This window comes from Esox lucius, chromosome 14 (genome assembly GCF_011004845.1).
Source record: "Esox lucius isolate fEsoLuc1 chromosome 14, fEsoLuc1.pri, whole genome shotgun sequence".
Classification (NCBI taxonomy): Eukaryota; Metazoa; Chordata; class Actinopteri; order Esociformes; family Esocidae; genus Esox; species Esox lucius.
In genome coordinates, this window is record NC_047582.1 from 3,873,069 (window position 1) to 3,896,260 (window position 23,192).

Consider the following 23,192-nt stretch of genomic DNA (forward strand, 5'->3'; position numbering starts at 1 on the left):
AGTATGAGGCAATATATATTTTAAATACATTGACTTGCATGGTAGCCAATGTTATGGGTGAAGTAAAAATCCAGCGAGCACTCAATCAATCCAATTTATTTATAAAGCACTTTTTACATCAGCAGTTGTCACAAAGTGCTTTTACAAAACACCCAGCCTGAAACCCCAAGAAGCAAGCAACAACAGTGTTGAAGCACAGTGGCTAGGAAAAACTCCCTAAAAGGGTCAAAATGTAGGAACAACCCTAGAGAGGAACCAGGCTTGGTGGGGTGACCAGTCCTCTTCTGGCTGTGCCCGGTGGACATTTTAAAAGTACAAATTGCAATAATTAATTAATGCATGTGGGCTGTGTCCAGAGTCTATAAAACCTAAAACTAGTCAGAAGCGTGACCTGAAGGGGATTGGGACAACTGTGACATGTAAAATAGTTTTTGAGCTTAAAGGCAATATATTTCCCTTGTGTATTACAGTTTATTATATTAGGATCTATGGAGGGGGTGAAGAATATATTGTTGCTGGATGTACACTACCGGTCAAGTTTTAGAACATTCCCATTTTCCTGTTTTTTATTGAAATTTAAGAAGTTCAAGTCTAATGAATAACATGAAATGTTTCAAGTCCAATTAATAACAAAACGTATTTTTACAAAGAAAAAAAAAGTTTGTTACCTAAAACTGAAAAAAAGGTAAATTTCAAAGTTATATATACAAACAAAACATTTTTCAGGGAACAAGTAATGGGTTAACCCTTAAAAGTGTATGTCTTGCATAAATAAAATGCATAAAGACAAGGTGTGAAAGCCTATACCATCAAAAGGCACTTGGAAACTGAAGGAAGCTCTGACAGGAATAGGTCTCGTAGAACCAAAACCTGATGACTTTGAGCTGCAGGTTTGACAGGTCAAGTGGCAGGAAGAAAACCATTGCTAAGATGGCAAAATAAGAAAAAAAGGCTACCCTGGGACATTAAGCACCACCAGTGGCCTAATTAAGACTGGAAGAAGGTCTTATGGACTGATGGATCAAAATGGGAAATCTTCACTTCATCACGCAGAGTTTTTGTATGAGTAGGTGAAAGGATGATTACTCGGTGTGACACCAACTATCAAACACGGAGGAGGAAGTATGGTGGTTTGGGGTTCTTTTGCCGGACCCTGAGTTGGCAACTTGCACAGAGAGAGTGGGGCCCTGAACCAAATTGGCTACCACAGCATTTTGCAGCGTCATGTGATACCCTCTGGTGTACGTCTAGTTGGTCAGGGGTTCATACTACAGCAAGATAATGACCTCCAGGCTATGTCAGAAGAACAGAACAAATGGTAGGCTTCAAATCATGGAATGGCCAGCATAGTCTTTAGACGTAAACCCCATCAAGCTGGTTTGGGATGAACTTGGCAGAAGGGTGAAAGCAAAGCAACCTACATGTGCCACACATTTGTGGGAACTTCTGCAACAGTGTTGGGAAGAAATTTGATTTAGATTATAGAAAGAATGCCAGGAGTGTGTTCGGCTGTTATGTATGAAAAAGCTACTTTTAGTAAAAGAAAATTATAAAATGTTGTCAAACAAAATTATTCCATGATTTCTTCATTGTCTCCAATTGTTCATTTGTTCTATGTTGTAGAGTACATTAAGACAGTAAACCGCATGAATTTCAATAAAAAAATGTAAACATTGAGGTGGTCTAAAACTTTTGACTGGTAACACAGTCCCTGTCCAAACCTAATTAACAATGATACTATAAAAATACTGATTTCTTCTAGTTATATATTTTTTTGAAATATTAGAAACGTTCCCAATTTTAGTTTACGTAAATTCTAACCCTTTCTCAATGTTTTATTATATTATTTATCTTATGTAAAGTATTTTTAAATAGTAATTCTCTTTAGTAAATTTTTTCCCCTGTAGATATTCCTTTAACAAATATTTTCACAATACATACTATTTAAAGCTGTAAAAAAGGTTTTTATAGGTCCTCAACAAGTATTTGTCCCATTATGGTCTTTCAAAAACCATTTGGAAATGTGGATATTTATATTGCACTGTAGACCCTTTAATGTTTAACCTAACTGCATAGATCACTTGAGGACCTGACATTCTCAGGTATAATGACATGGTGTAATGCCAATAACTGAATGCTACTATGGGGACTTTTTTCACCATAGAGGCTCTTCAATTTTGGGCTAAAAAAAGAAGCCAATTCATGATCATCAACAGGTGATTATCCATAACAGCCAAGATAAAGATGCTATAGACATCTAATTTAGTATTTGATGAAGTGCTATCAGACTGACATGGTTTTCTAACTGACGAGTTTAACCTACTGATGCTCTAGAAATATCCGTAGTTAACCATTGTTTGTTAATAGACCAAATTTTCCAAAGGGAAGCGAAAAACAGAAGCACTTTTACACCAACATAAAAGAAACTAAGAAATTCTTCTCTGATCTCTTTTTAAAAAGGCAACCAGGCAAGCTCCTGGAAAATATACAAATCATAAACATAGACCCATTAACTGTTCACAAGAGCAACGTACCATGAAGTAGACAGAAAAATAGGCCTAGGACTGATACTATAAGTTTCTTATGCAGAATAACATTTAAACAGGTCCATCCATCCATCCATCTTCTTCCGCTTATCCGGGGCCGGGTCGCGTGTACAGTAGTCTAAGTAGAGATGCCCAGACTTCCCTCTACCTAGACACTTCCTCTAGCTCTTCCGGGGGGACACCGAGGCGTTCCCAAGCCAGCCGGGAGACATAGTCCCTCCAGCGTGTCCTAGGTCTTCCCCGGGGTCTCCTCCCGGTGGGACGGGCCCAGAACAACTTCCCGGGAAGGCGTTCAGGAGGCATCCAGAACAGATGCCCAAGCCACCTCAGCTGACCCCTCTCGATGTGGATGAGCAGCGGCTCTACTTTGAGCTCCTCCCGGGTGACCGAGCTTTTCTCCATTCTCCATTCCTGAACCCCATTGAAAACCTCTGGAATATGAGCAAGAGTAAGATTGATGGTCACATGCCATCAAACAAACCTAGCTGCACAAAGTCACCCAAAAGCAATGTAACAGACTGGTGGAGAGCATGCCAAGACGCATGAAAGCTGTGATAAAAAATCTGGATTATTCCACCAAATATTGATTTCTGAACTCTTCCTAAGTTAAAATATTATTATTTTGTTGTTGGAAAATTAAAATTAATTCGTTTTCTTTGCATTATTTGAGGTCGGAAAACAATACATATTTTTGGGGTTATTTTGACCAGTTGTTATTATCTACAAATAAATACTCTAAATGACAATTTTTTTATTTAGAGTTTGGGAGTAATGCTGTCAGTAGTTTATAGAATAAAACCAAACAGTTAATTTTACTCAAACATACCAATGAATAGTAAAACCAGAGACTGATAGTTTTGCAGTGGTGTCTTAATTATTTCCAGAGCTGTGTTATATATGGGAATTAAGTAGGTATGCACAGTTAGTCAAATACTCAAATAATCAGAGAACCTAATATTAAGTTTGTATTCGAGTACTTGTGTGTGTATTTGTTTTTGCCCCCCAAATGTTTTTTGGCTTTATGTATTTTTTTGGTTAAAATAAATAGACCTGAACATAGTCCCTCCTGCGTGTCCTAGGTCTTCCCCGGGGTCTCCTCCCGGTGGGACGGGCCCGGAACACGTTCCCGGGAAGGCGTTCCGGAGGCATCCAGAACAGATGCCCAAGCCACCTCAGCTGACCCCTCTCAATGTGGAGGATCAGCGGCTCTACTCTGAGCTCCTCCCAGGTGACCAAGCTTTTCACCTTATCTCTAAGGGATCGCCCAGCCACCCTGCGGAGAAAGCCCATTTCGGCCACCTGTATCCGGGATCTTGTCCTTTCGGTCATGACCCAAAGCTCATGACCATAGGTGAGAGTAGGAACGTAGATTGACCGGTCACCACGACAGACCGATACATCGACCGCATTCCTGCAGAAGCTGCACCGATCCATCTGTCAATCTCCCGTTCCATCCTTCCCTCACTCGTGAACAAGACCCCTAGATACTTAAACTCCTTCAATTGAGGCAGGCACTCTCCACCAACCTGAAGTGGGCAAGCCACCCTTTTTCGACTGAGGACCACGGCCTCGGATTTGGAGGTACTGATTTTCATCCCCACCGCTTCACACTCGGCTGCAAACCGTCCCAGTGCATGCTGAAGGTCCTGGTTTGAAGGGGCCAACACGACAACATAATCCGCAAAGAGCAGAGACAAAATCGTGTGGTCCCCAAACCTGACACCCTCCGGCCCCTGGCTGCGCCTAGAAATTCTGTCCATAAAAATTACGAACAGAACCGGCGACAAAGGGCAGCCCTGCCGGAGTCCAACATGCACTGGGAACAAGTCTGACTTACTGCCGGCAATGCGGACCAAGCTCCTGCTTCGGTTGTACAGGGACCTAACAGCCCTTAGCAAAGGACCCAGGACCCAATATTCCCAAAGCAACCTCCACAGGATGCTGCGAGGGACACAGTCGAATGCCTTCTCCAAATCCACAAAACACATTTGGATTGGTTGGGCAAACTCCCCGTAGAGGGTATAGAGCTGGTCCAGTGTTCCATGGCCCGGACGAAAACCACATTGTTCCTCCTGAATCCGAGGTTCTACTATCGGCCATATTCTCCTCTCCAGTACCCTGGCATAGACTTTCCCGGAGAGGCTGAGAAGTGTGATCCCCCTGTAGTTGGAACACACCATCCGGTCCCCCTTCTTAAAAAGAGGGACCACCACCCCGGTCTGCCATCCCAGAGGCACTGTCCCCGACCGCCATGCGATGTTGCACAGGCGTGTCAACCAAGACAGCACCACAACATCCAGAGACTTGAGGTACTCAGGGCGGATCTCATCCACCCCCGGTGCCTTGCCACCGAGGAGTTTCTTGACTACCTCTGTGACTTCAGCCCAGGTGATGGACGAGTCCACCTCTGAGCCCTCATCCTCTGCTTCCTCAATGGAAGACGTGACGGCGGGATTGAGGAGATCCTTGAAGGTTCGGGGATTGCCGCCTCGACAGGCACCGGAGACCTTACGGCCACAGCTCCGAGCGGCCGCTTCGACAATGGCGGTGGAGAACATGGTCCACTCGGACTCAATATCTCCAGCCTCCCTCGGGATCCAGTAGAAGCTCTGCCGGAGGTGGGAGTTAAAGATCTCTCTGACAGGAGACTCGGCCAGACGTTCCCAGCAGACCCTTACAGTACGCTTGGGTCTGTCGAGTCTGTCCAGCTTCCTCCCCCGCCATTGGATCCAACTCACCACCAGGTGGTGATCAGTTGACAGCTCCGCCCCTCTCTTCACCCGAGTGTCCAAGACATATGGCCGCAGGTCAGATGAAACGACAACAAAGTACACCCTACGGCCTAGGGTGTACTGGTGCCACGTGCACTGATGGACACCCTTATGCTTGAACATAGTGTTCGTTATGGACAAACTGTGACTAGCACAGATGTCCAATAACTGAACACCGCTCTGGTTCAGATCAGGGGGGTCGTTCCTCCCAATCACGCCACTCCAGATGTCACTGTCGTTGCCCACGTGGGCGTTGAAGTCCCCCAGTAGAGCACTTTCCAGCACCCCTCCCAGAGACTCCAAGAAGGTCGGGTACTCAGCACTGCCGTTCGGTCCGTAGGCACAAACAAGAGTGAGACACCTATCCCCGAACCGTAGGCGCAGGGAAACAACCCTCTCGTTCACCGGGGTAAACTCCAACACATGGCGGCAGATCTGGGGAGCTATAAGCAAACCCACACCATCCCACCGCCTCTCACCATGGGCAACTCCAGAGTGGTGAAGAGTCCATCCTCTCTCAAGGAGTGTGGTTCCAGAGCCCAAGCCCTGTGTGGTGATCCCGACTATCTCTAGTCGGAACCTCTCAACCTCACGCATGATCTCAGGCTCCTTCCCCGCCAGCGAGGTGACGTTCCACGTCCTTAGAACTAGTTTCCGTGTCCAGGGATCGGGTTGTCGAGGCCCCCGCCTTCGACTGCCGCCGATCCTCTAGGCACCGACCCCTTATGGTTCCTCCTGCAGGTGGTGAGCCCACGGGAAGGCGTGAGCCTTAAACACACTTAATCAGGTGTGATTGGTAACTGGTATTTAGCCAATATACAGCTCCGGAAAAAATTAAGGGACCACTGCACCTTTTTCTTTCCTTTCCAAATAAGTTGAAAAGAAACGTTTTGAGTGAGGAACAGAAGTGTTCAATTTGCAGTGGTCTCTTAATTTTAACCCTTCTGTTCCTCACTCAAAACCTTCCTTTTTCGACTTTTTTGGAAAAGCTACCAAAGTGGGTAAAGACGAGGCAAGTAGAGTCGAGACGGTACCATGATGTGGCAAAGCGCCATTATAGCAAATAATGCTGGCATGTAATGTGTGCAAGAGACCACATGGAGAAACGCTTTTATACGTTTTATTTAACAAATGAAGAACTTATGCACAGTCCTATTCATTCTGATAGTAAATCAGACAGGCAGCATACTAATGGAGCCTCAGATTCCAAGTGTAATGCTATTACAGAAATAACTATGGACACTGAAGTGATTTGGATTTTGGAAGTGTTTTCTGTGATTTTAAGGATAGAACACCAAAAATGTTTCTGAATACTCTGACTCCAGTTGAATAGATTCAGACTGAGTCGCAAATACAAGGCAGGTATTTCCTAAACTATACATAGATATATATTTTTGTGAAGAAATTAAAATCTTTCAATCCATCTTGCACATTCACTTTCCATATCTACACTATTTATGGCAGAGAAAGAAATTGTAAGAAACCATATCTGGACTCCTCAATCCGCATGTAATTTAACATGTGGAGGAAGGATATTTTGATCTTCATTGTAAGGTATAAAGACAATAAAAATGCATACAAATGTAAATTAGGTCAGACAAATAAGAGGTCCTGAGTGCCAGGTACTGTCTTTATCATTAGAAAAATAAATGTCCGATACTGTGAACATTGATATTGTTGCAAAAGCATACAGGCAATCTCTGGCAGTGTACAAAGGTTCAGTGATGAGAAAGATGAACAGCTTATTTTAAATTATATATATATATATATATGTGGATCAAATGAAGTCATTGCAGTTGCTGCGAGAGTAATTATCCTCATTGTGTCTCACTGGCATAGCGTGGTGACGTCCAGTCGGGGTGCAAGCTGTCCATAGACCCCCCCCCCCACTGAATATGCTCATGATCCTTTTATGGGTGCACAGTCTTTAGCTTAAGCTGTACAGTCCAATATGCACTGTAAATGTAGTCCTCGTTTTATATAAGTATGCAGTTTAATACAGCCATAGTTGAATTTAATAATCTTCTCAAATGACTATCTTGTATTCTTATTATTATTGGCATATCAAGAACATATTTGCCACCAGAGGGCAAGTGAATACTGCTGATGAATACCTTTGAATGTGTAACCATACACAGGTTTGCAGTTGCCAACTCCTAAGACCTGGTGAGAGACTGCAAAGAGACCCAGGCTATGCCCTTATAAATAATCTTGAAGAAAGGGCAACTATGCATCTTTATATTACTATTGCCATATTGCTTGAGGTTGCAGGCTGTTAGTCATGGGCTAGGACATGCTGGAGGTTGGTACAGGCACAGGAAGGCTTAGCCCACCTTCAGTTGCTGCTTAATAATTCAACCAGAGACAGAGATCCTGTGGAGAGAGCTGCTTTGATGTCATCATGGTGTAAACTAGAAAGTTTTTAATTTAGCATTGGCAGCTGTTAACGGGTCTCCGCGTCTGTCCTTTTGAAATTTCATGAAGTCCAGACACTGATACGAACAACTGAAATGTCTAAACTGTTTTCAAAACTCTTTTCTGCATTTCACTGGGCTCAAAGGTAGCTATTACATAAAGAACACAGTAAGATAGACAAATAAATAAGACCACATTGTCTACTGTAATTGTCACTTTAATGGTATTTTCTCCTAGACCTTCTCATAAGATTCACACAGTAAACAATAAAACATTACAGAAACAAGATTTAAGAGCTTTCATGACAATATAATTACTGAGAAAACATATTGGCAATCTGTCTGCAAAAATAATCTGAAATATTATAAGCGTACAACACTGCACTTCTTGGCAATCTGAACCTATTGAAAGGCACATTAAGGTGGATACTGTTTTTGGTGGTTACATATGTCTCCAACACTGTATCGATGCTATTCACAAAATGTAATCAAGTCGTAAGTTTGTGTGGCACTGTAGTAGTGGTATATGTTGATTTTATGTTGCAATGTAATGTTGCATTGTAGTGCTGCTCAAAGAACCACTCTTCCTTGGATGAAGAAATAAAGTAGATATTATCCAGCCACAGACAACTGTAATAGTCATCTCAATAAAACAAACCTTACATACCATACTTCAAAATATATAAATCTACAACTAAAACAAAATAACATACCTAAATCTCATCTGTGACGTGACAAAGCAGCTATAAATGAGAAAGTGCAAAGTTCACTAAGACATCCTTGTAGGAGATTGTCGATCGCTGTGTGGAAATTCCTGTCACTTCATGCCCTTTCTTAATAACAGAGGTTCAATTACCTTTACTGGAAATACAGATTGAAACATCATGAGCCAAAGGTCGCCCATCTGCCTACTCCCCATTTTGTCCATCACAAGGGAGGGGCTTATGCTACCAAAGCATATATCAAAGGCCTGTGACATCATAATAGACTATATTTATGCTCCCGCCTCAACAGGTGAAGCCTGCCGAACTGATGAGTTTATAGCCTTGCTTCAGGTTTTAAATGGTGACATCAAGGGTGACATGTCACTCATCTTTGGGCTGAGGTCAGGTAGGGTCACCTGGGCTGAAACCTAGATATTGAGCCATTGAAAGTAGAGCACAGGCACGCCTCAAAGAGCACCTTGTCCATCACAGCTTTCCTAGTGGAGGAATACATAGTGGGTGAAGTTAAGAATACAGTTTATAGTTTTCCTACCTTCTACATCAAGGAAGTTAGAAGGGTGCAGGAATCCAAACCATAAGTCAAATAGTGTTTAACATGTAATCAATAGTTAAACCTTTACTTGGAAGGAAGGTTCAAAGTGTTCTTACAGGTCAGTGAAAATACTAGCCAAGTTGTGATCAAACACAAACAATGTTTTGAGCATGAACCCTAGACACACACAAGGTTGACCTTTTTGAACCAGGAAACAACTATAAAGTTTAACAACTGTGTAGTTGTTTCCTGGTTCAGGAAACAGCTACTTTATAGTTGTCAAGGGTTCATGCTCAAAACATTGTTTATGTTTGAGATATATATATATATATATATATATATATATATATATATATATATATATATATATATATATACATACACAGCTCCGGAAAAAGTTAAGAGACCACAGTACCTTTTTCTTTCTTTTCTAAAAACGTTGAAAAGGAAGGTTTTGAGTGAGGAACAGTTGAAATGTATTGAACACTTCTGTTCCTCACTCAAAACCTTCCTTTTCAACAGTTTTGGAAAGGAAAGAAAAAGGTGCAGTGGTCTCTTAATTTTTTCTGGAGCTGTATATGTATTCTGTGAAATAATTGATTACTTTTGAATCATTGTTTCTGTTCACTCATTGGTAAATTCTAGACTTTGCACCTTTGCAGTGGCTAAATTAGACCAATGTTCAAACCACGTCTTTAACCAACACGCACAGCCATTAAAAGTTTGCACGGAAAGTTTCAAAGTGTGCCAGAGATCATAGGTCTTGTAATTCTCACGGGTAAGTGAATCATACAAATCTTATCACATGCATTTTTTCAATATTAGATTCTTGATCCCCCCAAAAAATATTAAAATGTGTAGGTGCACAAGTTTCTTATTCAAATAACCATTATTAGAATGAGATATAAATCATAGCTTTTTTTTCACACACAAAGTAATTTTTCTCAACTACAATTTTTCTCAAGTACCTACCCACGCTCTTTTCCATCTCTTTAGCAGTTTCTCATGTTCTGAGAGGGAACCCCTCCATTGGCTCATATCTCTGGATGGAATACTGTCTTCATCTGTTCATCAACAAAAAATTTGTGCAGTAATTGACACCTGACTACTGTAATACCTATGAGTTCAAAGTACTTGGGTTGTGTTCATATGATAACAAAGGGAAAATAACCAACTGAAGCAGTAATTTGAACTCAACCATGTCCTTGTAGCGATGGCATTGATTTTGTAGGATCTACTGCTTCCTTCAAATAGAGCCATAGGACGACTCATTCATTGGAGTATTTTAGTCATGCAACGAGAACGGATGGCGTTAAGGCGAGAGATGTGCAAAGCTGCAACTGCACTAGGCATCCCAGATCCTACCTCTACTGATGAGGTGGAGGTCGACTTTAGATGTGTCATTTCCAGCAGAGGACACAGCGACACACTGGTAGCTGGAGTCTTTAGCCAGAGCGACCTCTTTCACCCAGCTGCTCACCAGCACCTCCCCTTTGGTTCCCCCACATTGAAGGGGATGGCGGTACTCTGTGACGGACTTCTCCAGATGTGCCCCATTCACATGCCAATGAATGTGCAGATCCCTGGGACCTAAAGGAGCATAACGGGACTTCATATGGATGGGAAGCCTCTGTTAAACATGTTTTGTAGTCCAGGGTTATGATGCACCAGTTTCCAAGGAACCTGCCATTTTCCCCAAGATGAACTCCATAGCCATTTACTACAATAGTACTGCCATGTGTACTGGGTCAGTGTTGTCAGCCCGAACTGGTTTGTAAAGGTTTACTATTTGCCTGAATGGAAGAATGAGAGCGAGAAATAAAATCCTGTGGCTTATTGAAGGTTTCATTTCCATTGACCATGTGTGCTTTTCACTCTAAAACATGTGTAGTCAAACAGACTCCAAGCTCACTTATGTATTCATATATAACAAAATTCTAACCCCCTAAAATATAAAATTACTCCATCACCTAAATGCTGCATGTGATTGACTAGCATGTAGATTTCAGTCAAAATGTACTGTGCCTTCAGAAAGTATTCAGATCCCTTAACTTTCCACAGATTTTATTAGATTTAATTTATCATTTATTATTTTATTTGACGTAATTCTAAAATCAATTATGACAAAGCAAAAACCATGTTTTTAGACGTTTGTGTGAATTTATTGAAAATGAAAAACTGAAATATCTTACATAGGAACCCTTTACCGTGACACCCCAAATTGACCTCAGCTGCATTGTGTCCTGTGATAATCTTTGAGATGACTCAAGAACTTGATTCCACCTATGGCACATTCAATTGACTAGACAGGATATAGAAATGCACACATCTGTCCATGTAAGGTTCCACACATCGAAGTGCATGTAGGGCATAAACCAAGCCACAAAGTCCAGGGAATTCTTCGCAGACCTTCGCAGATATAATTGCAAAGCTTTGACTCTTCCAAGGAGTTTATTGGGCTCCATTATTATGAAAATGGAAGAATTTCAGAACCAAGAATTTATCTAGGACTGGCCATCAAATCTAAGTAACTGGGAAAGAAAGTCCTTGGTCAGGGAGATGACCAAGAACACAATGGCCACTAACAGAGCTTCAGACTATCTATGCAGTGATGGAAGAACAAGTAAGAAGGACAACTACATCTGATCCAAAGCTCAAAGGACCTCAGGATAGGGGCGAAGATTCATCTTCCAGCATGACAACAACACGAAGCACACAGCCAAGACAATGCTTGAGTGGCTTATGGACAAGTCCTTGAATGTCCTTGAGTGGTCCAGCCAAAGTCTGGACATGAATCCTAATCCTGGGAGATCTTGCAGTTCACTGACTCTCCATCCAATCTGACAAGGAAGAATATGAAAAACTGTCCAAATCCAGGTGTGAAAAGCAGGTAGTCATACCCAAGGAGACTCAAACGTGTGATTGCTGGTAAAAGCGCTTTTATAAAGCACTGAATGAAGGGTCTGAATACTTAAGTACATAAATTGTAGACTGATGGCAAAAAAGCTATTATAAATTAAGACCATAACACAAGAAATGTGGAGAGTAGGAAGGAGTCTGAATACTTTCCTTTGGTGCTTTAGCACTTTTTTACATGTGATCACGATTAAGAGAAAATTTAATTTATTGCAATTGTCTCTGATGGCTTTTTAAATTTATAGAAAAAAGTTAATTACTGAACACATCAATCATTAGGCTTCTCCTGTTTGTGTTTGATGTAACTTTAGAGCACTTTAATTTCAAATAACAGTTGTTAAACAAACCAGAAGGCTACGTTCATAACAATTGAAATCACAATTTATTGAAACTTCCTAGCAACAGTAGCCCCAGAATGTCTGTGTGGATATACAGTATTTACATGTTGAAAGAGTATATTCCATATATACAAATATATATACACTGTACAGACACAAGGTTCAGTAGAATTATCGAATAATTGAACATCGAGCTTAAAAAACCCAAACAAGTACTTTGTTCATAAAATACATTCTCATGTTAAATGAGCTGAACCTTCAGGATCTTACCTTGAGACAGGTTTTTTTAATAATATATCACAAGTCTAAGGTCTGATTTGAGTTGGATACAAAATGGTGCAAATTCTGTTTTAAAAACAAAATAAAAAACAAACATGGAATAAAAGCCATATGAGATGTCTTGAGCAACCAAAATACACCGTTCAGTAAAATGATCTCTACTATACTTTTCATCAAAACAAAAAACAGTGGTTGGTTCTAAATTAAAGACCATCATATTATTGTCCCGTTTGGTCCCACTGTACTAGAGGACCAGAAGAACACGCACAACAGGAAAACATGTCTTAAAGAAAGGAACACGCTTGCTTCAAGCATCCAAACACATTTCAGGTTAGGGTAGCTAAGGTCAAGGAGTAAATTGGTTGAGTGTCAGAGAAGAGAAAACCACATGCAAGGTGCAACACAAGAAGCTGTGCCTGAGCATGACTGAGAACATGTTCTCATTTACAGCAATGACCTGGATGCAGTTTAGTTTAAATGCCTCGCACAAGCGATTTTTCAACTAGAGGATTAGAACCAACTCAGGGATTTGATCAAACAACCTTCCAGTTACTGGCCCGATGCTCTAACCGCTAGGCTATCTGCCACTCTTTTTTGCCACTATACTGATTGAACAATGTTTAAAAGCTACTGTTGGGTGATTACCACAATTTGCGGTGCTTGAGGCTTGATCCAAAATTCTGCTTCTTGTACATTTATTGTTGCCACTAGATGGGACAACATTACCAAACTTGGCAAACTAATTGTAGGATGAACATGCTCTAGTACAGGGTAGTAAACTGATTAGGGTAGAGGCCAATAACAAATCAGAATTATTGGCTTGTGGGGGTCTGTGTAACCCCAAATTTAAATGGCTGGTGGGTGAAAGCTAGACTGAATGTACAACAACATTTCTAAATTCTAATATTCCAGTTTGTTCAGACAGTGAAAAAGTTAAATGTATCTGGAAACTGCCCATCCCTGTTTGTTGGCTGATCGGTCCCAATGTGCCCTCTAAAATGGTGGAAGCCCTCAATGGCAATATCCATGCAAAAAAAAGGTTATTTCCAAGTAATGCCCCCTTTGAGAGGATAATCCAGAGTCAGGCACAGAGAAGCAGGTCACAACAGGCACCACTCACCCAAGGCCAGACAGAAGAGCAGGAAGGCCTCTTGGGCCTGAACTCCCCAAGCCTGGTCCTGGAGGGAAGGTGGAAGCAGACGCACCCCTAACCCCGCAGAGGAAGAAGGAATAGGGGGACTACTTCCTGAGGTGGAATAGGAGGATGAGGAGGTGTCGACAACGGGGGAGATAGGAACAACAGCGTAGGAGGCTGGAAGGGAGGTGGGGACAGAGGGAGGGAGTGATGGAGGAAAGAAAGAGAGTTCTCTGAGGAAAACGGCCAGGTATGAAAAGAAATGTGTGACAGGTAAACAGAGAGGAGGGGAAGCAATATGTGTACCTGTTTAAAGGGGCATTTCGAACATAGAAATACAATGAAACAAATAACTACACTAAAGATGAAATAAGAAAGTACAGGTCTTAAATAAATCCCCTTTAAAGACTGTAAAACAATGCTTCAATAAATAAAAAATAGACGTAATTGCTTCCAGGGGCCATGTTTCAACAATAAAAGAACCACAAAAATGTATATAATATTTCATGATAATTACTTCTTTTCATACCTTTCTAGCCTTTAAAAGCTTTCACATTGTACATACTTATGTTCATTTAACCAGTGGGGAAAAACAAAACAACACAGATTAATGATGGAAGAACATGTCTAGTAAATATGGAACTAGGGAGTCACAGGATATTACAAATAAAAGCAGTTGGATTAGAACAGGGTTATTCTGGAGACGGCTCTGCACTTCAGGCAGAAGTGGTGTGAGTGTCTGGAATTTTCCATTTCCTCTGAGGAGTCACGATGATTCCCTTCCCTATTTTGGTTTATTCAATGTCAGCACAAAACACCTTCTGAATGCTACAACCATCTTCCCCCTTTTCCAAAAACAGCTGATTAACCTTCTTAGGTTTGTTGCGACCCAAGCTCCTCCACTGTCACTACAGATCTTGTACCACAGTCGTACCATGTCTTCAATCACAGTCAATGGCCATTGTTAACTGTCAGTTTACCAACGACATTTAACAATTTTTCTTACTACCATTCTCTGATTGAGGTGAGAATGCACATGTTCAAATAGAACAAGGCGTAGAGCATACAAACAAACCATCCCTGAGAATTTACAGGTCGCACTACAGCATATATGAGATAATTGTACATACTATAGATTGAGATGTAAAGCAGCTGACCTATGTGTCAAATAACGTTATTCACTGGAAACTCTGAAAAATACAGTTGAAGTTAAGACGCTTACACCGAATTGTAAAAAAAATTAATAAAAGAAATTGTAAAAAGGCTCCAATTTGGAAAACACTTTAACTTACCAATTTGGTAAACAATGTTTCCAATTTGGAATGAAAAAAAATCTGCTTTTCTAGCAGGGCATGGCAGAGATAGTGAGTTACAGATTTTAGTCTGTCTAGGGATTTGGCTACAACTGAAATTAAGTTAGTAGGTCCTTCATTAAATTGACATTGTGGGTAGAGTTTTCAGAATGGCAAGTGGAAAATAATTAGTCCTCAGCCTGTCTGTCCATCTGCACTTCCAAAAGACAGGGAGAGACTGAGCAAACCAGCATGTATATCATAGGTGTATATGAGAGAAAGAGCAAGACAGAGAGCGAGACAGAGAGACAAGGAATAACATGCCTTAACCTAACAGTTGTCACGCTCGTAAAAAGGAGCTGAGATGGCCATCAGTACGGAGAAGCCTCTTGATCTGCATCTGCAAATTCAATAGGCTGTGAGTCGCTGTCCACATCAAAGGGCTTCTCTTTTGAGGGACTCCCATCGCCCCCAAGGCTGTGAGAGGGGATCCGGCCATTGCCACATTCCGGCTCGGTTTCGTAGCCCGTGTCCCTCAGGGCCCGGAGCTTCACCCCATTCTGGTGTGGTTGAGTCTGATCCATTAGGTCCGTCTTTTCGACTGGAACCATTAGGCCAGCCTCACAGGCCTCGTACTCAGTCGGGGGTTTCTTGTGGCCGCCGAGCAGAGCAGCACGCAGGCGGAGACAAGGGCCTGGAAGGTACCGCATGTAGCAGTTGTACGCCAGCGCAGCCAGAAAGAGTATGAAGAACAGGAGGAAGAGAAAGAGGAGCGCCCGGCTGTTGTCGTGCTGGAGGTACTCAGGGTCCACATTATCTGGAATGGGGGCAACACTGGGGGAGGGGAGCTCGGGTGGGAGTGGGTCAGTGTCACTGCTGAGGGGCGTGGTTAGTGATGGTGAGGCGCTACGGGGGGGCGGTGGAGAGGTGGGGGTAGAGGGTCTGGGCGTGGCTGAGGTTAGTGGGAGGAGCCTCACAACATTATTACCTTCGGTGGCAGGGTTGGACTGGGTCCGGGTGACGGCAGTCTGAGGTGGGTGGCCTCGCGGTGAAGCCCTCCGTGGTACATCTAGAACCAGGATATACCCGGCCAGGATGCGGCTGAAGTTTTTTCTCATTGCCGGGGCCCACTCCAGGGACCAGCACTCATAGAGGCCCTGGTCTTCCGGGGCAACGCTGTAAATGAGCAGCCCTGTCTCTCCCATCAGGTGGAACCTCGAGGCCTCAGTCAGCAAGCTGCCATTTGCCTTCCAGACCGCGACGGCCATGTTGGAACGAATGAGGCACGGAAGTTCCACTGAGCTCCCGGGTTTGACTTTCACACGCTGGTAGTTCTCCACTGACAGGCCCGGCACTACAAATGAAAAGGACAAGAGATGGTTACTTACCTCACCCAGTGATTCGGAAATGCTGAACTGGGAATCGAAGCCTGTCTAATTACATACCTGAGGGACAATTGTCTGCGTCGCCGCTAAGGTTCTGGATCAAGTTTCTGAAAAACAAGCAGAACTGCCGTTAAATTCGACGTTGGGCTACAGACAAGCATTGAGACAAGCATGACAAAGGCACCTTTTGTAGACAGAGAAACAGGATGGACAGGATAAGACAGAGAAACAGGACGGATTGTTCCGGCAAAACAATACCCAAACATACGGTGGATATAAAAAGTCTACACACCCCTGTTAAAATGCAAGGTTGTTGTGAAGTAAAATAATGAGACAAAGATAAATCATGTCAGACATTTTTCCACCTTTAATGTGACCTATAATGTCAACAATTCAATTGAAAAACAAACTGAAATCTTTGAGGGAGAAAGATAAAAAATAAAATAAAACTCACAATAACCTGGTTGCATTAGTGTGCACACCCTTAAACTAATAATTTGTTGAAGCACCTTTTGATTTTATTACAGCACTCAGTCTTTTTGGTTGGGAGTCTATTAGCATGGCACATCTTGATGTGGCAATATTTGCCTCATTCGTTCCAACATGGCCGGTCTGGGCTGTGGCTGGGCCATTCCAAAACGTTAATCTTCTTCTGGTGGAGCCATGCATTTGTGGATTTGGATGTGTGCTTTGGGTCGTTGTAATTGCTGAAAGGTAAACTTCCTCATCATCTTGAGCTTTCTAACGGACACCTGAAGGTTTTGTGCCAAAATTGCCTGGTATTTGGAACTGTTCATAATTCCCTCCACCTGATTAAGTCCCCGGTTCCATGCTTCACTGTGGGTATGGTGTTCTTTGGAATTATGGCCAAAAAGTTCAACCTTGGTTTCACCAGACCATAACACATTTTCCCACTTGCTTTTGGGGGACTTGATGTTTATTTTTGCAAACTTCAGCCGGGCTTGGATGTTTTTCTTTGTAAGAAAAGGCTTCCGTCTTGCCACCATACCCCATAGCCCATTCATATGAAGAATATGGGAGATTGTTGTCACATGTAGCACACAGCCAGTACTTGCCAGAAATTCCTGCAGTTCCTTTAATGTTGCTGTAGGCCTCTTGGAAGCCTCCCTGACCAGTTTTCTTCTCATCTTTTCATCAATTTTGGAGGGACGTCCAGTTATTGGTAATGTCTCTGTTGTGCCATATTTTCTTCACTTGATGATGACTGTCTTCACTGTGTTCCATGGTACATCTAATGCTTTGGAAATTATTTTTGCCCTTCTCCTGACTGATATCTTTCAACAATGAGATCCCTCTGATGCTTTGGAAGCTCGCTGCGGACCATGACTTTTGCTCTGAGACGCAACTAAGAAAATGTCAGGAAAATCCTACTAGAACAGCTAAACTTTATTTGTGATTAATCAGAGTAATTTTAAATTATGGCAGGTGTGTAATGACTTCTAGTTTGAATGTGATTGGTTAATTCTGAACACAGCCACATCCCCAGTTATAAGAGGGTGTGCACACTTATGCAACTGGGTTATTGTAAGGTTTTTACTTTTCATTTTTCCCCCTCGAAGATTTCGGTTTGTTTTTCAATTGAATTGTTCACATTATAGGTCACATTAAAGTGCAAAAAGTTCTGTGTCTCATTCCAAAAACATGGCATTTTAACAGGTGTGTGTATACTTTTTATCTACTTTAAGTGTTGAATTGTACAGGTGATAGTTGTATTACCGGCGTGAGGGGCCCTGGGTGTGAAAGATGTTTATGCAGGCAGACGTGTTTGGGTCCCAGGCACAGTAGGGATCCCGGGTCAAAATACAGTCCAAACAAGACGGGTACTTCTCACAGAATGCAGTCGGAGACTGCACTACACCTGAGTCAGAGCCAACATACAGGAAGCTTGTCTGTGAAAGGACACAAACACTCTACAGGTTACCACACCTTCAAAAACAACATTATTCCACCAAGTGAAGCGTTTTGTCTAGTGTCTGCAGAAATGCTTAAAAGCTGTATAAGCCTGGCACATGGGGGTGGGGGCATAAAGGAAACAATTCTCAGACTAATCATTATTAATTCACGGAGCAGTTGTGGTTTTAACTCGGGAGCAGACTGGCTGTCTCCTTGGTCGGCAAATACATTTCCCCTTTTCTAGTCTCGAGATCAACGAGAGCTTCTGCATAGACAAAAGCCAACTCAGGAATCAAAGTCTGTGGGTTGTGCCGAGTCTGGAAAAACCTAAGATTTCTTGAGAAATACTTACCCCCTGTGATGAGATAAGCAAGTTCTTGATGGGCTCGGAGTTGTGAAGAAGCTGAATCTCTTCCACCGTATGGACCTCTTCTTCGTACAACACTGACTTGTGCAGGACTCCTTTATCTATGGAGACAGATGAAACAGAGGAAGTGAAGTTTACACAGTTTCTGCTGTTGACAGTCCAGCTCTCACCAGAAACTAAATAAGGTCAAGCACTTGAAGCACTGGTTTTAGGTTTAAGGACATGAATCCCTGCCTTTCCAAACAAATAATTGGTTTAGAAGACAAAATATAAATATATCTAATATATCTATATCTAATTCTTAATCTATTAAAACAGAATGAGGTTAGCATGCCCCTCCACAAAAAACTGGCACACGTGAACTTCTTTATGATTGGTGGTAATGTCTCACACGTCTGTCACTTCCAGAAAGGGGTGAGATCAGTTAAATGACAGTTTTCTTAGAAGATCTTTACAATTGAAATGGGGTGATCATGTCACAAGAATGCAACTACAATGCACACAAACGAAGCCGTCGTCCACCAAACTGTTCCCTACCCGTTCCAGTGAAGATGACGTCATACATGTTGTTGTCCAGTGCCTGTACCCGCTCTACGGCGATCTGGGTGTAGTTGATGTCCTTGGTGATGAGTTTGGGACCATTTCCTATGGGCAAGACGGGGTCCTCTAGCAGAGGATGGTCCTTCACAAACTGGAGTGTCTTATCAGGCAGGTGGAGAGAGTTGTTGATGTTCTGGAGACGGTTGTGGTTGTTGATGCACTTAGGGTGGAGGGGGAAAGGATGACTCAATGAATGATACAATGTCCTGAACACTTCCAGTCGAAATAGAGATTTCAATCCAAATCAAATGAGTGTCAATGGAGACAGTGAAAAAACACCAGATTAGATAGGTGAACAGGACAGCCCACTAATAAAAATCTTGACAATCCTTGTGTTATTTTGTAGTTTTGTTTAGGGGGGGTGGGTGCGTTCATCTGGTGACACTTACAGCTCCTGGGCGAGGGGTGGGGGTGATTCCATTGTACCTCACCCATTTGGTGTGAGACTGTTCCACTGTGGCTTTCTGCATGTATTTCCCCTTCGAGAACACATCCTCCACAGAAGACATGTTGTAGGCGCAGACTGCAGACAGGCCTACATTTCCCCTAATGAGGAGAGAGACAGACTAAGAGACCATTCCACTGGTGGATGTTATCCATTTACATTAAGTTCTTTTAGATGTCTATGGGTCTATAGGTCTAGCAAAGTGATTTTCTGTAATTACGCCATTAGAAATAATATGCTGTTAAAATGACATGTTAATTAACAGTTACGAACATAATTGGTGTTACTAAGCAGGAAGAGCATTTACATGACAATTACATCTCAGTAATTTAGTGTTCGCTCTTATCCAAAGCCACCAACAGTTAGTGCATTCATCTTATGATAGCTAGGTGGGACAACCACAAATCACAGGGGTAGTCCATTTATCATAAAAAAACAAGTTAGTTAGTGCCAGTAGAAAAGGATAAGGTAGAAAAGGTGCGAGCACCTCACATTAGGAGCAAGCTAATGTTGGCAAGCTCACCATTGTGATGTGAACACTCCGTAGATGACCGTCTCTCTCCAGTTAGGCGTCTTCAGAATAAACACATCATGGACCACATTGAACACAAAGTTGAGCTCAGGCATTGAACACACCAGCTTCGCCTTCAGGAAACTTGTCCATTTCTTTTGCAGTGTCCGCTGTCCACCTAGATCACCCTGGAGGGGAAAAAAAGGGTGTTGAACATTTAATAATGACATAAGCCTCTTAATGAACCACTTTCATCCCAAGGGCATCTTTCTGATGCCCGCTGGTGACAATTGAACACATTTTTTCCTCAACTCCCGACCTTGCAGACGCGGGCTATCCTTGGTATGAGCAGCTTGCCGAAGAACTCGTACTCCACAGACACTTCGGTAAAAAAGTAGTAGACCTTATCGTCCTCGCCGTTGGCACTGTTTTCCCCCTCTCGGATGACATCGGCAAAGACAAAACTGGGCTCTGTTAGTGGAATGAGGGAGAAATTAGAAGTTTAGTGGAAAATTTACTTGATTTACGAAGTAAAGAAACTAAGTAAATCTGATATGTTTTAGAAGATCTTGGCTGTTAGCCCCAGACCCAGTCCAGGAAAGATTATAAACAGGAGCCACTGCCCTGTTCTTACCGTTGAGCCAAGATGTTGAATACTCCGTTCGCAACAGACTCTGAGAAAGAGAATATTTGGAGATAATAGGTTCACTTCCTAAGAAGTTATATGATGTCCCAGAGTAAAGTTCTCCATCTGAAAAAAGAAATACGATTATATTTACATACATAGAAAATATGTATAATATATATCTCAACTGGTTTGTTTTTAAAAGTGTTAAATGCCAGAGAAAATAATAATCAATATTTGTGTTATTTGGGCTGTCTACCACAGTGATTTTGTTTGTTCTGAAAAAGCTTTTTATGAAATTCTGGTCAACTCACCAACCATGATAGTGGTGAAGCTCTGAGCTGGGTCAAAGGAACACTTTCCCCGGCCATCCTCCACCGGACCCTCCAGACTGAAACCCTTCAGGGACTGAGAGAAGAATGATTACATTAATATGACCTAGTATTACTGCTCACTGTGAAGCCAATTTTGTTCCCAATGGTCTCAATTTCAAGCAGCAAAAAAAAATAAAAAAGTACAAGAGTTCCACTAACCAGATAGCGACAGACGGGCTGAAATGCGTGAGTCCCGCAAACATAAAGCTGGTTGTTGTCCAACACTTGTAAAACCCGTATGTAGTTCAGACAATCCGTCTGCAACACAAGTCACAGACATTTCAACTTAGCTGTCACAGATCAACAGCAAGAGGAGGCATGCAGAACTGATAGATACCAGACAATGCATCTTTCTGTAGTGACACAAAGTCAAAACGACTTTGATGGAATACCCGACATACCTCTTTAGATTTTCCTTTTAAGATGCACATGGACATATCAGCTTCAGAGACCTGCCATTCAACCTGCAGGGGGGACATTTATTAAACTACAATGAAACTATTTTTTTTAGTTTCAGATCTTTAGGTGATTGAAACATGCATATACCTTGTTGTTCTTGACTGACACATTGGTCATGCTGAGCTCAAAGATGGCCTCCCTCGCTCCGACATAGAGCACGTTCTTATCCTCACTCAGCAACAGTGTGGAGTAGTTAAAGATTCCTGGTTCAGCAAACTCCACCAAGTTGACCTCTGAAAAAAATAAAAAATAATAATCCAATGCCAATATTGAAACAAAACAAAACAGTTACCCAGTGGCTTAGCCACAAATTCCTCAGAGAAGCTGTGATTACATTCGTTAAGCCATCAATTGAACATAAAATCCATTCCAAAATTTGACTGACTTTTAACTGAACCTGTGGGAACTGGAGGTAAGAGGGGCTGCAAAATTGGGCAACAGTTATGGTTAGGGATGGGATTGAGTGTCATACAGTTGGTTTAAGCATTTATCAAGAAGTTATAGTCGGTTTAAAACAGTTTCCATGCTTCAGGCCCAAGAGTGCCAGAAGCATGTTCTCTTAGGATGGTGTGTTTGTGTGTGTGTGGTGATTGACGTTAAAGATGGCAATAGTTCCCGTTAGGCTAAGAGTTTGGCAGCGCCGGTACCAGGTTTAAAAGAGCTCAGGTTTCCAGGCGCCACCAGGGCACAAACTCTCAAATGCTGAAAGCCAAGAATACGACTGCCTAAAAGGAAGGGATCCATTTTAGGTGAGACCATCTCACAATCGCCGTGAGCTGTCACATACTTAGTTAGTGCAGATGTCCATAGCACTGTAGAAACTGTTACTGAAACCTGGAGGACATAGGCTAAGCGTCTTTTTAAAATCAACCTAACCTGCTGTGACCAAGCTAACTTGTTATGGCCAAACCAACCTGCATATGTCTATGTATTAGTCTTGTAAAGAAATTTACTAAATTACTCTTCCATACCCTCGTGTTTCCAGGAGGTCCGGGGCATGCTGTGGGGTCCGTGTGTAGAAACCTCCAGGAGAAGACCTAGGAAGACCCCTAGAACTCCAAAAGCCATATTGGATTCCGGAAGAAGCTTCGGAACAGTAAAGTTTCCTCTGTGACAAAACAAAATGTCACATTGTTGACTTAGTCAAGACTTCTGAAAAGGCACGTAAAACACCAGAATTATTTTATTCTCAGACACAGATAGCATCAGCAGACTGCAAGGCAGTAAAATGGACAGAAAGTGAACCCACTTCCTTTCAGAGAATTTGTTCGACCGCCTCATCCCATTTTACCTACTGACACAAGCACACACACATTTCTTTCAAGATGATAGAACCACATAGAAGAAAATCTCACTTCCTTTCAGAAAATGTATACAACCACATCATCCGCTTTTAACTACAGAGAGAAGCAAAAAAAAAAAAAAAAACCCACAAACAAACAAAACAACACTGCTGTCAAAGTGGTAGAAAAACAATATCAAGGGTCTCCACTGTTGGCAAAGCGGTCTAAGGCACTCTTTTGGAGCACCAACCACCAGAGTCTAGGGGCTTGTTTTGCACTAC

General features: G+C 42.2%; 1 protein-coding gene across 7 annotated transcripts in view; it reads right to left on the bottom strand.

Annotated features, from left to right (window-relative positions):
• Nucleotides 1-7,946: 7,946 nt before the first annotated feature.
• Nucleotides 7,947-23,192, bottom strand: part of sema4d (sema domain, immunoglobulin domain (Ig), transmembrane domain (TM) and short cytoplasmic domain, (semaphorin) 4D) — a 64,284-nt gene continuing 49,038 nt past the window's right edge. For 5 of the 7 annotated variants that reach the window (XM_010905732.5, XM_010905731.5, XM_010905734.5 and 2 more), the window contains 14 exons: nucleotides 22,600-22,736; nucleotides 21,716-21,861; nucleotides 21,571-21,633; nucleotides 21,329-21,427; nucleotides 21,110-21,203; nucleotides 20,805-20,921; nucleotides 20,490-20,641; nucleotides 20,183-20,358; nucleotides 19,604-19,760; nucleotides 19,152-19,374; nucleotides 18,600-18,715; nucleotides 18,071-18,243; nucleotides 16,394-16,440; nucleotides 13,851-16,302 (listed from right to left, as the gene is read on the bottom strand). In XM_010905732.5, coding sequence (XP_010904034.1) covers nucleotides 15,320-16,302; nucleotides 16,394-16,440; nucleotides 18,071-18,243; nucleotides 18,600-18,715; nucleotides 19,152-19,374; nucleotides 19,604-19,760; nucleotides 20,183-20,358; nucleotides 20,490-20,641; nucleotides 20,805-20,921; nucleotides 21,110-21,203; nucleotides 21,329-21,427; nucleotides 21,571-21,633; nucleotides 21,716-21,861; nucleotides 22,600-22,736 — 2,683 coding nt within the window. In that variant the 3' untranslated portion in view covers nucleotides 13,851-15,319. The other 2 variants (XM_010905733.3, XM_010905736.4) reach the window with 2 other exon arrangements.